At 45.9% G+C, this 14,851-nt stretch overlaps 1 protein-coding gene across 1 annotated transcript in view; it reads right to left on the bottom strand.

Moving 5' to 3' along the window:
• The window catches only part of glis1b (GLIS family zinc finger 1b), a gene marked incomplete at both ends in the record, with an annotated part of 136,162 nt that overhangs the window by 12,375 nt on the left and 108,936 nt on the right, over window positions 1-14,851 (bottom strand). The window contains 2 exons of the mRNA XM_083647347.1: window positions 5,149-5,347; window positions 11,047-11,215. Coding sequence (XP_083503473.1) covers window positions 5,149-5,347; window positions 11,047-11,215 — 368 coding nt within the window. The remainder of the gene's footprint in view (window positions 1-5,148; window positions 5,348-11,046; window positions 11,216-14,851) is intronic.

Genomic DNA, 14,851 nt, shown 5'->3' on the forward strand with positions numbered 1-14,851 from the left:
CCTCGCACCCCCAATCACACGCAATCATGTGTGTTTCCTGGATTCTTCTATGTAAACTCCTCTCACTCACATACAGTACATACATCACATACATACTGTACACTCCTCTCATACAGTACATACACGCACAAACTAGGGCCCGACTCCGACTGGATTTTTGGGGCCAATGCCGATACCAAGAATATCGGCTGATATATCAATATCAGATATTGATATATCAGCCGATATTCTTTATAGTATATAAAGACATTTTTTGCAATCCCTCAAATATCAAACACTTGTGATGATATGTAATAGAGGCAGGATATTTTACAGTTTAACAATAAACTGTATTGTCCTCACTGGGAATTTAATACTTGTAAAAACACACACACACACACACACACACACACACACACACACACACACACACACACACACACACACACACACAAATAGAACAAATATATAACCTGAATTAAGCAAAAGGATCAAATATACATAAAATGCTGCCTATATAAATTTAAAAGTGAAATAAGATATATCGGCCATCATCGGACAACATAGTATACGCCCATACTGATTTATCGGTGATAGGCCAATATCAGCCAATCATATCGGACAGCCAATTTATGGGTGGGGCTCTGGCACAAACTCGTACACACACACACACACACACACACACACACACAGTAAGAAAGCCATCAAAGCTCATTCTGACATAATGCTGTATACACACATAAAAGCGTGCACACCCACACACACCCAGAGAGCGGACCACAGAGTTCAAAGAAGCCGGGTTTACGTAACACGATGACTTTTGTAACACAGGCGGTTTACGATGCTTGATTCTATCCACTCTTTCTCAATGTTATTCCAGTTTAAAGGCGTGTTTTGCTGGTTGTTGAGGGCAGTACGCACTGTGCCTCCTGAGGACACTCTGGCTCTGGAGCTCTGCTCCGCGGCCTCTCTGGGGAAATCATCGGCCCTAATAGGAAACATGCTGGGACTCAAACACACGTGCACACGTACGCACGCACACACACACACGCATGAGAAAAGATAAAGATAAACAGAAAGGTTTGTCCATCCCTGCTGTAGTGTCCTTGAGCAAGACACTTCCATCAAGGGTTGCCCTGCACTCTGACCCCTCCATAGAAATATGTACATGTAGGTGTATCTGGCTACTTCATGTACAGTACTATGCTACTAGTAGCTATATACTAGTAACTGAATACTAGTAAAGACATCAAAACTGAAATAACAAAAATGTAATTATGCAGTGAGAAAAATAGTATTAAACAAAATCGATCTCATATTTTAGATTCTTTGAAGCAGCATCGTTTCCCTCAAGGAAAAGGCTTTGGAAAGAAATTCATACATCGGCATCAACTTCACGATTTATTGTCTATCTCAAGCATTTAAGCATAAGCCTTTAGATCAAAATGGCTTTAAGATGATAAAAAAAACATAGTACATTACAATCAGGTGTGTCCAAAAGTTTGACTGGTAATGTAGTTACCTGTAGTGCCAATCTAATAGGTTAGGATAGGATAGGGCAGGTTAGGCAGTAGGTTAGCTAGTTAGTAGTAGTAGAAGCTGTTTTTGGAATGGTTAACTTGTTAACTCACTCAGTAGTGTTTATCATAATAGTGAAGTATGGAGAACGAGCAAACACGTTTTGGACACTTGATTGTGTTTAGCTAGATTTAGGTAGACACATTCCATGTAAAGTCCTTTGAGACATGCTTGTGAATTAGGCCTACATACACAAATAAACCTGACTTGCAGTACGAGTTGTTTGGTAATGCTTTGTGTTTTCTCAGAGATGATCTGTTCATAAATGCACCAGCAGGCGTTGTCTTCTGAGGCCACAAACAACACAGTGTCCATCACAGAACATCAGAGGAGCACCACAAGTGGATCCGATCAAACTGCTTTGACAGTTCCTTCTCGTTAAAGCCTGAATCATGTCCGGCCAAAGCGCTGATGTCATGGCTCTGACGCCGGGCTCTCCAGTGGAGATGGGGGACCTTATGAACAGAAAGAGAGCCGGTGATGTGTCATGCTGACCCCGTGGTGACCAGCACAGCCCTCCTCTCCCGTGAGGCACGTCTTAGGGGCGGTGGAGTTGAGTTTCTTTCCAGTAAGACAGCCAGAGGAGCATGTCAGCAGGACCTCCAGGCTTGACCTAACATGATCTCTGTGTGTTCTGCCCAACTGGAGGGTGATAAATAGGTCAATAACAATAAGAGGTGGGGGGGTTCTGATGTGGATTGACACGGTTCTGTGTCACACTGGACCCACACAGTCGGTCAGTACCAGTGTGATGATAATGATAGTGTCAGGCGTGATCCTACATGTAGATGAGGAACGTTTCACTACGTCCAACTGACCTGTGTGTGTTTGTTTAGATATGTTGCTACATTGCTACATTGATTGTTATGGTAAATGTGGGGAAATGGTTACATTGACTGGATGTCTACATTGTTTCCATTTTGGTTTGAGACTGATGTTTCTCTGTGAAGACGTGCCTCTTTATTCACCTTATGTTCAGACCTTACAGTGGGCCAAATTCTTCCGGGTCCTGTTAACACTTCCGGCGGTCACGGCGCAAAATAAGAGAGTTGTTTTTGGAGCGGACAGTGCAGGGGGTAAAATAAAGAACGTAGCCTACTACTTTGAGCTCGGTACACAGCAAGCAAGCGAGTATCCACTGTTAGCCAGGTCAGATAACGTTATCGTCGACAATGACGAGCACTTTCTTGTAAAACATACTCCAACAAAGAAAGCTTCAGATGGTTTTCTCTCCTCCGAGCGCTCGAGCCACTTACAGTACGTCAATAAGACCCGTAGACGTTAACGTAATTCCCTGGAATGCGAGACTTAACGAGCCAGTTACATGGCGTTGCATTCTTAGACATTGCCGTTTGCTTTTATTTGGTATGTTACATATAATTGGCTGAATTATTAGTTAATTCAGAGTTAGATGATATTGGAGCAGCCAGCCATTTTATTTTATTTTTAGCCGGAAGTTTTGACACGACCACACAACCGGGTCAAATGGGCGTGGCTACATAAGGTGAATACACAGAGGTTTCTACAGAAGCCAATCTGAAGAGGTCCATTTGGTCACATGGTACCTCGCTCGTATTAGATTAGATTAGATTAGATTAGCCTTTATCCACAACAAGACGCAGTGACAGCATCATGAGAGAGCCTCACATGACTAGTGTTTTCTAATCACATTAACCAGGAAATAATTCATACAATTGATTGCATAAATAGCACCTTTCTAAACACTCAAAGCGCTTCACATATCAGGAAGGGGGGGCTCAACTCATCCCATCTACCAGTGATGTGTAGCCCCACCCCCCACCTGGGTGATGCACGGCAGTTGGTTTGCTCCAGAACTCTCATCACACATCAGCTAACACAGTGGAGAGTTGAGGACTGAATGTGCCAATTAAGTAACGAGGGATGATTAGGTAGCCATGACTGAAGGAAGGCCTGTTTGTGAATTTAGCCAGGGCACCGGGGGTGTAACCCCCCAGGGCACCGGGGTTACACCCCCCAGGGCACCGGGGTTACACCCCTAATCTTGCGATAAGTGCCGAGGGGATCTTTAATGACCACCGAGAGCCAGGACCTGGGTTCAACATCTCATCCGAAGGACAGTGCTCACTCACAGGACCGAGTCCCTGTCTCTGCCCTGGGGCATTGGGGATATTATTCATGATACCAGAGGGAAGAGCACCTCCTGTCCTCCAACACTACCTCATTACATTACGTCATTTAGCAGACGCTTTTGTCCAAAGCGACTTACAATATCACAATTTGTCAACAGAAAACAACTATGCAACACAATCAATGACAGCTAAGATATTTTGATAGACTAGCACCATGTAGGAAGTAGTTAGAGAAGGAATAAGTAACATGTAGCATTAGTATATATATTTTTTTTTTTATTAAACCTCCAGCACCAGATGCACAGGCATACCTGCTGAGCTTCCCCAGGAAAGCCAGTGAGGTAACCCAGGAGTCAGGACCTAGTGCTGCTGACAAATAGGAAGGTCTGCCTTCACTTCCTGCTAGATTTACCAGTTTTCGCATTTACCAGTAAATGTAGACATTTCCCATTCATGTCCCCATAATGTAACGTATAGAGCAGGGGTGCCCAAATTCTTTCCCATGAAGGGCCAAAACTCAATCTGGGTGGAGGGCCGAGGGCCAAAAATAAACGTTGTGGAATTACATTAAAATGTATTGTGTTTTATAGAAAATTAACATTCTAAATCTAAAATAACATTTCAATATAATAATCTATTTTTTATCTGTTTGAAAAAGCGAGTGCATGTTTCGTTTCGTAGTGGCGATGTATATTGTACTCTTTCAAAACAGCCACTCTGTCTGCAAATGAGACAAACCGCTGTTGAATTTACTTCGGTAAAAAAATACTCGTCTTGCCACTCCGTCCTAAACTTTCTTTTGTCAGTGTGTCACTGCCGTGATGATGATCTGTCCATCTTGCTGAGCTGGTGTAAAGCCAGTGACTGGGGTGGGATCAAATATCAGAGCTCACCCCCCAACCAAGTGATTCAGCCAACCAATCAGGAGCGATCAATCCTCAGACAGCAATGCCTCACACCCGTGTGATAGAGTCGGGGAGAGAGAATACCAGCTGCACAAAATTAACGTTAATAAAATGTTTCTTCAGGAACCCCCTTCACCAAAACATGCAATATCCTGGTTGCTAATGTGGTTCCTCCTCTGGTCGTTAAGAGCGCCTGTTCGGAGGGAGGGGAACCGGTTGGAATAGCGTGAACCTCCCACGTGCTATGTCCTACCAGTGAAGCTTCCCCTGTCAGGTGAAAGAAGCGGCTGGCTAACTGCCCATGTCTCGGAGGAAGCATGGAGCCAGTTTCGGCTCTCCCCAGATCGGCAGAGGGTGGAGTAGCAACCAGGATAAATAAAAGTAAAATTAGCACTAAGGGGGATAAAAATCTGATAAAAAATCGGGAAAAAAATATTTAGGGAAAAAAAAAAAAATCCCAAATCCCAAACCTGGCCCGCGGCCCCCAAATTGGTCAGCACTGGTATAGAGAGGAGGAGGGTGGCACATGTATAGAGCTCAAAACATCTATTTATCTGATGATATGGAGGACTGACCCGTCTCGTGTGCTGTCCATGGCAGCCAGTGGGGACAGGTGGTGCGGGCTGTGGTCCAGGCGTGGTTGTCGGGGCGGCAGGTCGGTGGCAGAGGCCGGGGCGGAGGCTCCGTGATGGGGGGTGCTGGAGCCAGCGTACAGGCCTGCAGAGGCCGGGGCCGAGGCTCCGTGATGGGGGGTGCTGGAGCCAGCGTACAGGCCTGGAAGACAAACAAAGCTAATTGAGTCAACTGGAGTTGCCCTGCGCTCCAGATGCCCTTTGAGCTCATTAAAAGCCATTTCATTGTTTTGACAACCTCCGTCCAATCAGAGGGCTTTGAGAAATGCAGGGTTCTGTGTTTGCACTGTTTGTCATTTGGGGTACATTGTTTGTGCCGCCACGGGCTTTGGCCTCGCTGGTCCCTTCAGCTGCTTGTTCTTATTATATTATAATGAACTAAAACGTTACATCTGTTGACTTTGAACAGTAGGACATTTCAAGGGAGGAATAAGGTTACTCCGTGTGTGTGTGTGTGTGTGTGTGTGTGTGTGTGTGTGTGTGTACAGGCAGCTGTGTGCATATCTAGGTAGGAAATCAGCATTTTTTTAGAGAGCATTTTTTGCCTTGTTTTTCAGGTACAAGTTGAACTTTGACCTGAGACATTTGCATTGTATAAAAGGCATATGTAATACAGGCATATAAACACTCAATTTGTACCACATTTTCTTTGAATGTCTTTCCCACTACTGGAGGCTGGCAACAGGCCCCGCCTCCCCTCTCTCTGTCCCCAACCAGTTGATCTTTCACCCCTTGAGACACGTGTTGAGTGTTTTATATGATTTCTTTGAGATTTGGTTGTTTGCTTGGGACTCTGGCATTTCCCCCTCCTGGTGGCTGCATTTTCTACTGCTAAATACTCGCTTGTTTTCTTTTCTTTCTTTTTCTCGGATCCCCCCCTCCCAATTGTACTTCACACTATTCCCCCCAGTAACCCTCCCCCCCCCCCGAGCAGGCACCCCCGACCGACCAGAGGAGGCACTAGTGCAGCGACCAGGACATATGCCCTTAATCCAGCTTCCCACCCCCAGACACGGCCAATTGTGCCTGTATGGACACCCGACCAAGCCACAAGGTCACACGGGGGCTCGGACCTGCGACCCTCATGTTGGTAGGCAGGGAATCTCCCGCTGAGCTACCCGGGCACCCTACTTGATTTGTTTTCTGATCAAAAAATTTATAATTTTCCCTCAACCAGCATTTAAAACGGAACTTTCAAAGCCAGTGTGACCCTGGTGTGATTGTGTCTGTCTTTGGACGTATCACTCCACGACACTGCAATGCATCTGACCTTTACATCCGTGCAGCTGACATTCAGGCAGGGCTGTGGCTCAGGAGGTAAAGCGGGTCGGCCACTAATCGCTTTGGATAAAATAGGTCGGTGGTTTGATCCCCGGCTCCTCCAGTCTGCATGTCGAAGTATCCTTGGGCAAGATAGTGAATCACTAATTGCTCCCGATGGTTGCCCCAGCACCCTGCGTGCTGGTTTGCCACTATCGCTCTGTGAATGGGTGAATGCAGTTCATTTACCATTCACAAGCCAGTGAACGCTTGTTTAACTCCATAAACATTTGACAATGTTTGTGCAGAGAGACCTGTGGCAAGTCACGCAGAACATCTGAATGTTCTGTCAAGCGCTGAACGACGAGTCCTGCTCGGAGATTAAGATGCTAAACGTCATCTCCTCCCTTCCAACACAGTAAATCTCCTCTCCATCCTTCTGTCCGGTTCTCGTCTGATTCCTTTCCCAGCACCACGGGGAGCGCGCGGCCTGCAAACTGTCTGGGCCAGTTAGGCCAGCGAGCAGAGGAGCAGACAGGACGAGATGAAGGGAGGAGAAGAGATCGCTGCTCCTGGTTTTGCCGTTTCCAGGCCCAGCTGTTCTCAAGTGGAAGCATGCCGAGAGCCCTGATCTGACAGCACTCTGAAACGGTTACAAGCTTGATTCATTACCCACCAATCATCAATCACAGCCCCTAAATACTTTCCCCTTTAGCCTCAACATCTGCTCCCACACCGGCACAACATTCGACCAATAATGGTCTGTGATTGCCTCCAATTTCATCGCGAGCTCGTTGCGCAGCGCGAGAGGGTGTTCTGATCGCGCGATTGCAAGTCAGTTGAAGATTACATTCTGTGGATGTTGCGGATGATCGGTTCTTCTAACAGGTTCTGGATGGGTTGGTAGGAGAAAAGCGCTACAGATGTTCAGAGCGCTTTGTAACACGTGCGGGTGCTTGTATGCGCTCACATCAGTGTGTGGAGGGATAGCAGCCACCCGCTCAACAGCAGGCACGATCAAACTGTGCCGTGTCCTTCCTCCTCTCAGGTTCATCAGGGAACATGCTAATTAGCCTCTATAAAACAGAGAGGGGCTTGTCGTAAGTGGCTGCAGCCATGCTCGTTTAAGTGCTTCAGAGCAGACGTTACAGCCAGCAAACAGGAAACGAGCGCAGCGCTGACTGGAAGCGTGAGTCATTTTCTGCTCCACAAGTGTTAATGATGGGATGCCTGCCCACTTTGCCCAACCTCTATAGCATGCATCCCATTGGCCCAGGAACAAAGGAGAAAGCGATCGTGAAGCTGAAGACCAAATCTGCAACATCTCTGCTGGCATAAGCCTGGAATAACACTGCATCCTCAAATGCCTTGGGATCAGCTTAGGAGAGAGAGACCAAACCACTCAGAACCAGAGGGAGGCAGAAGCTACGAAGCCAAGATTCCGGGGTCCTGTGCGGCATTCAAAGACAAGCTGAGCGTTCACAGTCGTCGACGGCGCGCTGAGTTCCAGCAACAATAACAGAGAGCAGTGGGGAGCCTGGATGGAGGAACAGGCAGCAAACAATGACAGATGTGTCCATAAAGTAAAGAATCTGCGGGACATCTCTCCTGTCTTTTACATTTTGTTACAGCCTCTTTATCTCTCTTTCCTTTGCAAACCTCGCTGTTGGTCATTCATCCATTAGTGATGTGTAAGTTGAAGGTCGCACGTGATGAGATGAATAAACATTTCCAGATTGTAGCTCTTACTAACGAGTTCTGTCATCTTTGCATGACAAGATGAAAGGTTAACATGATTTGACGACTGTTTATTTGGAAACGCTTTTGTCAAGCCACTGGCTATGAAACACAAGCCGAGTGAGTTTTTAAGACTTTCTTCCTAAAGTAAATAATCACGAGTGGTCCAGCAACTAAAATGCAAATAGTTCCAAGCAATGAAAGATGAATTATAGTGGTGTCGTTTGATTAGACTCAAGATTGAAAGGGGAATAAATACATTTTTACTGCCTCATATGGATAAGCAGAATATGATAGGGCCACTGATTCAATGATGACTTCACCAGGTGCAGAGATTTATGTCTTTCAAAACTAACTTTCCGGCCTGTTCTCTGTTTGAGGACACCAACTCCACGGCCCATCTCCTCCATCACACCTGCTCACACCACGGCCCATCTCCTCCATCACACCTGATCACACCACGCCCATCTCCTCCATCACACCTGATCACACCACGCCCATCTCCTCCATCACACCTGCTCACACCACGCCCATCTCCTCCATCACACCTGATCACACCACGCCCATCTCCTCCATCACACCTGATCACACCACGCCCATCTCCTCCATCACACCTGATCACACCACGCCCATCTCCTCCATCACCTGATCACTCCACGCCCATCTCCTCCATCACACCTGATCACACCACGCCCATCTCCTCCATCACCTGATCACTCCACGCCCATCTCCTCCGTCACACCTGATCACACCACGCCCATCTCCTCCATCACACCTGATCACACCACGCCCATCTCCTCCATCACACCTGATCACACCACGCCCATCTCCTCCATGACACCTGATCACATTTCCAACTGCTTAATGATGGAGGACAGGGCTGCGATGGAGGACAGCCTGCGAGTGAGTGATCAGCGTCACAGGACATGACATTATCAAGCCAAACAAGCAAACTAAGAAGTATTGTTTGTTATGACAGCATTTGCATTGTGCCATATGACCTCTTCACCACACATTTCTGTTAGATCTATGCTGTAAATTAGCGAGCTTACTCGTCTCTGTCTGGGACGCTGTTGGCACTGGAGGTATGTCCCCCCCTGCCTTCGGTGCCTGGTGCCCAGGTGGGCTATCCAGTCAAAAGGGCCTTTCTATGTGGAGTTTGCATGTTCTCCTCCCTGTGCTTCCCTCGGGTCTCTTCAATATAACATCAATATGGACACACACTAAAAACATGCAGAAAAACATCGGCTGACCAACGGCGGTTGGAAGAAGTTGGTCCCCGGGCTGCTCCTGGCCTGAGCATGGAGGAGGACGAGCCAGGATGGGTTCAACGTGGAGGACGCATTTCACGGCGCCTCAATTGCATGTGTGTGTGTGTGTGTGTGTGTGTAATGGCTGCCCGTGCATGTGTCGTGCTATGTCGTCTGTGACAAAATAAAGACGGGTTTGTCCGTCCGGTTTCTTCTTCTTATAAAAACGCAACTCTAGGCCATTGATACTTCTTCATGACTTTTTAAAGTAGAAAGGTTACATCATCAGGGTGTTAGTGGTAGTGTTACATCATCAGGGTGTTAGTGGTAGTGTTACGTCATCAGGGTGTTAGTGGTAGTGTTACGTCATCAGGGTGTTCGTGGTAGTGTTACGTCATCAGGGTGTTAGTGGTAGTGTTACGTCATCAGGGTGTTCGTGGTAGTGTTACGTCATCAGGGTGTTCGTGGTAGTGTTACATCATCAGGGTGTTAGTGGTAGTGTTACGTCATCAGGGTGTTAGTGGTAGTGTTACATCATCAGGGTGTTAGTGGTAGTGTTACGTCATCAGGGTGTTCGTGGTAGTGTTACGTCATCAGGGTGTTCGTGGTAGTGTTACGTCATCAGGGTGTTAGTGGTAGTGTTACATCATCAGGGTGTTCGTGGTAGTGTTACGTCATCAGGGTGTTAGTGGTAGTGTTACGTCATCAGGGTGTTCGTGGTAGTGTTACGTCATCAGGGTGTTAGTGGTAGTGTTACGTCATCAGGGTGTTCGTGGTAGTGTTACGTCATCAGGGTGTTCGTGGTAGTGTTACGTCATCAGGGTGTTAGTGGTAGTGTTACGTCATCAGGGTGTTAGTGGTAGTGTTACGTCATCAGGGTGTTAGTGGTAGTGTTACGTCATCAGGGTGTTCGTGGTAGTGTTACGTCATCAGGGTGTTCGTGGTAGTGTTACGTCATCAGGGTGTTAGTGGTAGTGTTACGTCATCAGGGTGTTCGTGGTAGTGTTACGTCATCAGGGTGTTCGTGGTAGTGTTACGTCATCAGGGTGTTAGTGGTAGTGTTACGTCATCAGGGTGTTAGTGGTAGTGTTACGTCATCAGGGTGTTCGTGGTAGTGTTACGTCATCAGGGTGTTAGTGGTAGTGTTACATCATCAGGGTGTTAGTGGTAGTGTTACGTCATCAGGGTGTTCGTGGTAGTGTTACGTCATCAGGGTGTTCGTGGTAGTGTTACGTCATCAGGGTGTTAGTGGTAGTGTTACGTCATCAGGGTGTTCGTGGTAGTGTTACATCATCAGGGTGTTAGTGGTAGTGTTACATCATCAGGGTGTTAGTGGTAGTGTTACGTCATCAGGGTGTTCGTGGTAGTGTTACATCATCAGGGTGTTAGTGGTAGTGTTACGTCATCAGGGTGTTAGTGGTAGTGTTACATCATCAGGGTGTTAGTGGTAGTGTTACGTCATCAGGGTGTTAGTGGTAGTGTTACATCATCAGGGTGTTCGTGGTAGTGTTACGTCATCACTCTGACTCAGACTCTGGGGACTTGAGATATACTGTAGTGACTTGACTACAACACTGGTTAGAGGTGTGTGCACCTGTAAAGATGTCTTGGCCCAGTCCAGGCGAACGGCCATCTTTGCCGTTGTAGAGGTGCTGGGAGGGGGCGGGGCAGTGGAGGTGCTGGGAGGGGGCAGAGCTCTGGAGGTGCTGAACGGACAGACAGTCACTCAGGATGTCCTGCTCCAGGTGGGGGCAGGGCCGCAGCTGTCAGTCAAAAAAAGACATGGGAATACACAGGAGAAATGATTGTACACTTAACGAAATGAGAGAGAGAACTCAACTCATCTGGCCTGCTAGATTAGCCAACCCCAAAACAAAAGCCAGCTTCAGCTTTGTCTATTTGTCAGTCGGACCCTATATGGCACTTTGTTCCCCCTATTTTCTCTTTTTGAAATCATGTGATTGTAATGTTAATTCAAAACAGCAACTCAGCAAATGAGAATAAATGGTCACTGAGGGAGAACAAGCAGATGATTCTTTTTCGAGTCATGCATTGGCCTGGGATGTTTCGGGTGAATGACTATTATACCAACTCAGAGCCAAAGCGAGATGGCTTCTGTTTCTCTCTCTGCCAGCAGTAATGGGGGCAACTGAAGACACATTTCAACTGGAGAGTCGATCACACGCCACGCATAGCCACTTAAAGGAAACCTGCGTCTTTACAGCGATGGAGAGCTAAAGTCACACCCACTTCAGGACAGACCATATACAGTACAGGCAGGGATACTCAGCTTGCTTTGCGCGTGGGCACTTTTGCCAAATGACCAGAGGACAGGGGCGTTAATAAACTTCTGGAGTGGATTGTAGTCCACCCCCCCCACCCATAACAATAAACAACAAAAGTTAGAAATTCAGTTTGTTCACTTCAATTCAGTTCAGTTCTCAAATCTGTTTAGAGTAAACCCTCTTCCCAAACAAATCAATAAAGGATCTCTCCAAAAAGAAAATTAACTAAACATCTCTACTTTGTGTACACAGGATAGATAGATAGATAGATAGATAGATAGATAGATATAGATAGATAGATAAATAGATATAGATAAATAGATATAGATAGATATATAGATAGATAGATAGATAGATAGATAGAGATAGATAGATAGATAGATAGATAGATAGATATAGATAGATAGATAGATAGATAGATAGATAGAGATAGATAGATAGATAGATAGATAGGTAGATAGATAGATAGATAGATAGATATAGATAGATAGATAGATAGATAGATAGATAGATAGATAGATAGATAGATAGATAGATAGATAGATAGGTTACGTTAGTTGAGTACATAATATAAGTGTCTGGGCGGCAAGCAGGCGGTAATATTTGACAATTTAGCTGTAGCTGAGTCAAACTTTTAAATGTGAATTAGAAAATGTTCGGGGGGCCACTCAGCACCCTATCGCAGGCCGCATCTGGCCCGTAAGTTGAGTATCAATGCCATAGAACATTTCACTCAGACCAAAACAAACAAACAAACAAAGTATTTTTTTATTAATATGCTTTTCTGTTTTTGTTTTTGAAGTTTTGGGGCGACTGAAATGTTCTATGGTCTCTCCTGATTCTAAACATAGCTGAATCGTTTGGTTTGACCAAGTAAAACTATTTTTATGAGCATTTTACGAAATGTCTATGGGAAAATAAATGGCGGATTAAATCCCTTGGTTTGTATGCCTAACCCGGAAGTGGGCGTGACTTTGGGTGTCTATGGGACATCTGCCTTAAGGATCAGTGCTGAACAGCTGACCTTTGCCACATATATCTGTAGATTTCTCTGTAATAAAATGTTACAGTCAGTCACTGAGGTACGCAGTGAGGTAGACCCTGAGGTCCTCAGGCTAACAGACACATCTTCAGTGAGGTAGACCCTGAGGTCCTCAGGCTAACATACACATCTTCAGTGAGGTACACCCTGAGGTCCTCAGGCTAACAGACACATCTTCAGTGAGGTACACCCTGAGGTCCTCAGGCTAACAGACACATCTTCAGTGAGGTACACCCTGAGGTCCTCAGGCTAACAGACACATCTTCAGTGAGGTACACCCTGAGGTCCTCAGGCTAACAGACACATCTTCAGTGAGGTACACCCTGAGGTCCTCAGGCTAACAGACACATCTTCAGTGAGGTACACCCTGAGGTCATCAGGCTAACAGACACATCTTCAGTGAGGTACACCCTGAGGTCATCAGGCTAACAGACACATCTTCAGTGAGGTACACCCTGAGGTCCTCAGGCTAACAGACACATCTTGACATCAAGACATTGGCAACAAATAGGGGGAATTTGCCTCAGTAAGATCTGCCTGCTCTTATTGGCCGTAGATTGAACAGTATTGACAACAAGCAATGGCAATGAACTTGAATCCCTGTAAACCCATGTTTCTACCAGTGGTCCTTGAGGGGGTTCCAGTGGGTCCCCACAATTGTTCAACTTAATCATTATTCCGTTTACAAGAAGAAGAACATAATTACAGAATGTACAAGAATGACTATTTTGAACATAGTTTCTCTGTTGTCTCAGATACAGATAGCCGTGAAATTCTGCACAAAATCATATCAAACAATACAAATGTTCAGATTTGGGTCCAAGAAATTAAGGTCTTAATCTGGATTCGGGTGCTTGCATGAGAATCCCTGCATACAGTATGTATAACCTACTGCTTCCCATAGTGTATTAAAACAGCAGAGTCATGCATACAGTATGTATAACCTACTGCTTCCCATAGTGTATTAAAACAGCAGAGTCATGCATACAGTATGTATAACCTACTGCTTCCCATAGTGTATTAAAACAGCAGAGTCATGCATACATGGCGGGGCGGCTTTAGCTCAGGAGGTAGAGCGGGTCGGCCAATGACGCAAGGGTTGGCGGTTCGATCCCCGCTCCCTCCCAGCTGCTGTCGTTGTGTCCTTGGGCAAGACACTTAACCCCAAATTGCTCCCGATGATGTGTAGGCACCCTGCGTGGCAGCCTGCCGCCATCGGTGTATGAATGGGTGAATGTAGACTACCTACTGATTGTAAAGCGCTTTGGATAAAAGCGCTATATAAATGCAGACCATTTACCATTTACAGTATGTATAACCTACTGCTTCCCATAGTGTATTAAAACAGCAGAGTCATGCATACAGTATGTATAACCTACTGCTTCCCATAGTGTATTAAAACAGCAGAGTCATGCATACAGTATGTATAGCCTACTGCTTCCCATAGTGTATTAAAACAGCAAAGTCATGCATACAGTATGTATAACCTACTGCTTCCCATAGTGTATTAAAACAGCAAAGTCATGCATACAGTATGTATAACCTACTGCTTCCCATAGTGTATTAAAACAGCAGAGTCATGCATACATGGCGGGGCGGCTTTAGCTCAGGAGGTAGAGCGGGTCGGCCAATGACGCAAGGGTTGGCGGTTCGATCCCCGCTCCCGCCCAGCTGCTGTCGTTGTGTCCTTGGGCAAGACACTTAACCCCAAATTGCTCCCGATGGTGTGTAGGCAGGCACCCTGCGTGGCAGCCTGCCGCCATCGGTGTATGAATGGGTGAATGTAGACTACCTACTGATTGTAAAGCGCTTTGGATAAAAGCGCTATATAAATGCAGACCATTTACCATTTACCATTTACAGTATGTATAACCTACTGCTTCCCATAGTGTATTAAAACAGCAGAGTCATGCATACAGTATGTATAGCCTACTGCTTCCCATAGTGTATTAAAACAGCAGAGTCATGCATACAGTATGTATAGCCTACTGCTTCCCATAGTGTATTAAAACAGCAGAGTCATGCATACAATCAATCAATCAATCAATCAATCAATCAATCAATCAGTTTAA

Source organism: Poromitra crassiceps (assembly GCF_964638095.1).
Source record: "Poromitra crassiceps genome assembly, chromosome: 12".
NCBI classification, from domain to species: domain Eukaryota; kingdom Metazoa; phylum Chordata; class Actinopteri; order Beryciformes; family Melamphaidae; genus Poromitra; species Poromitra crassiceps.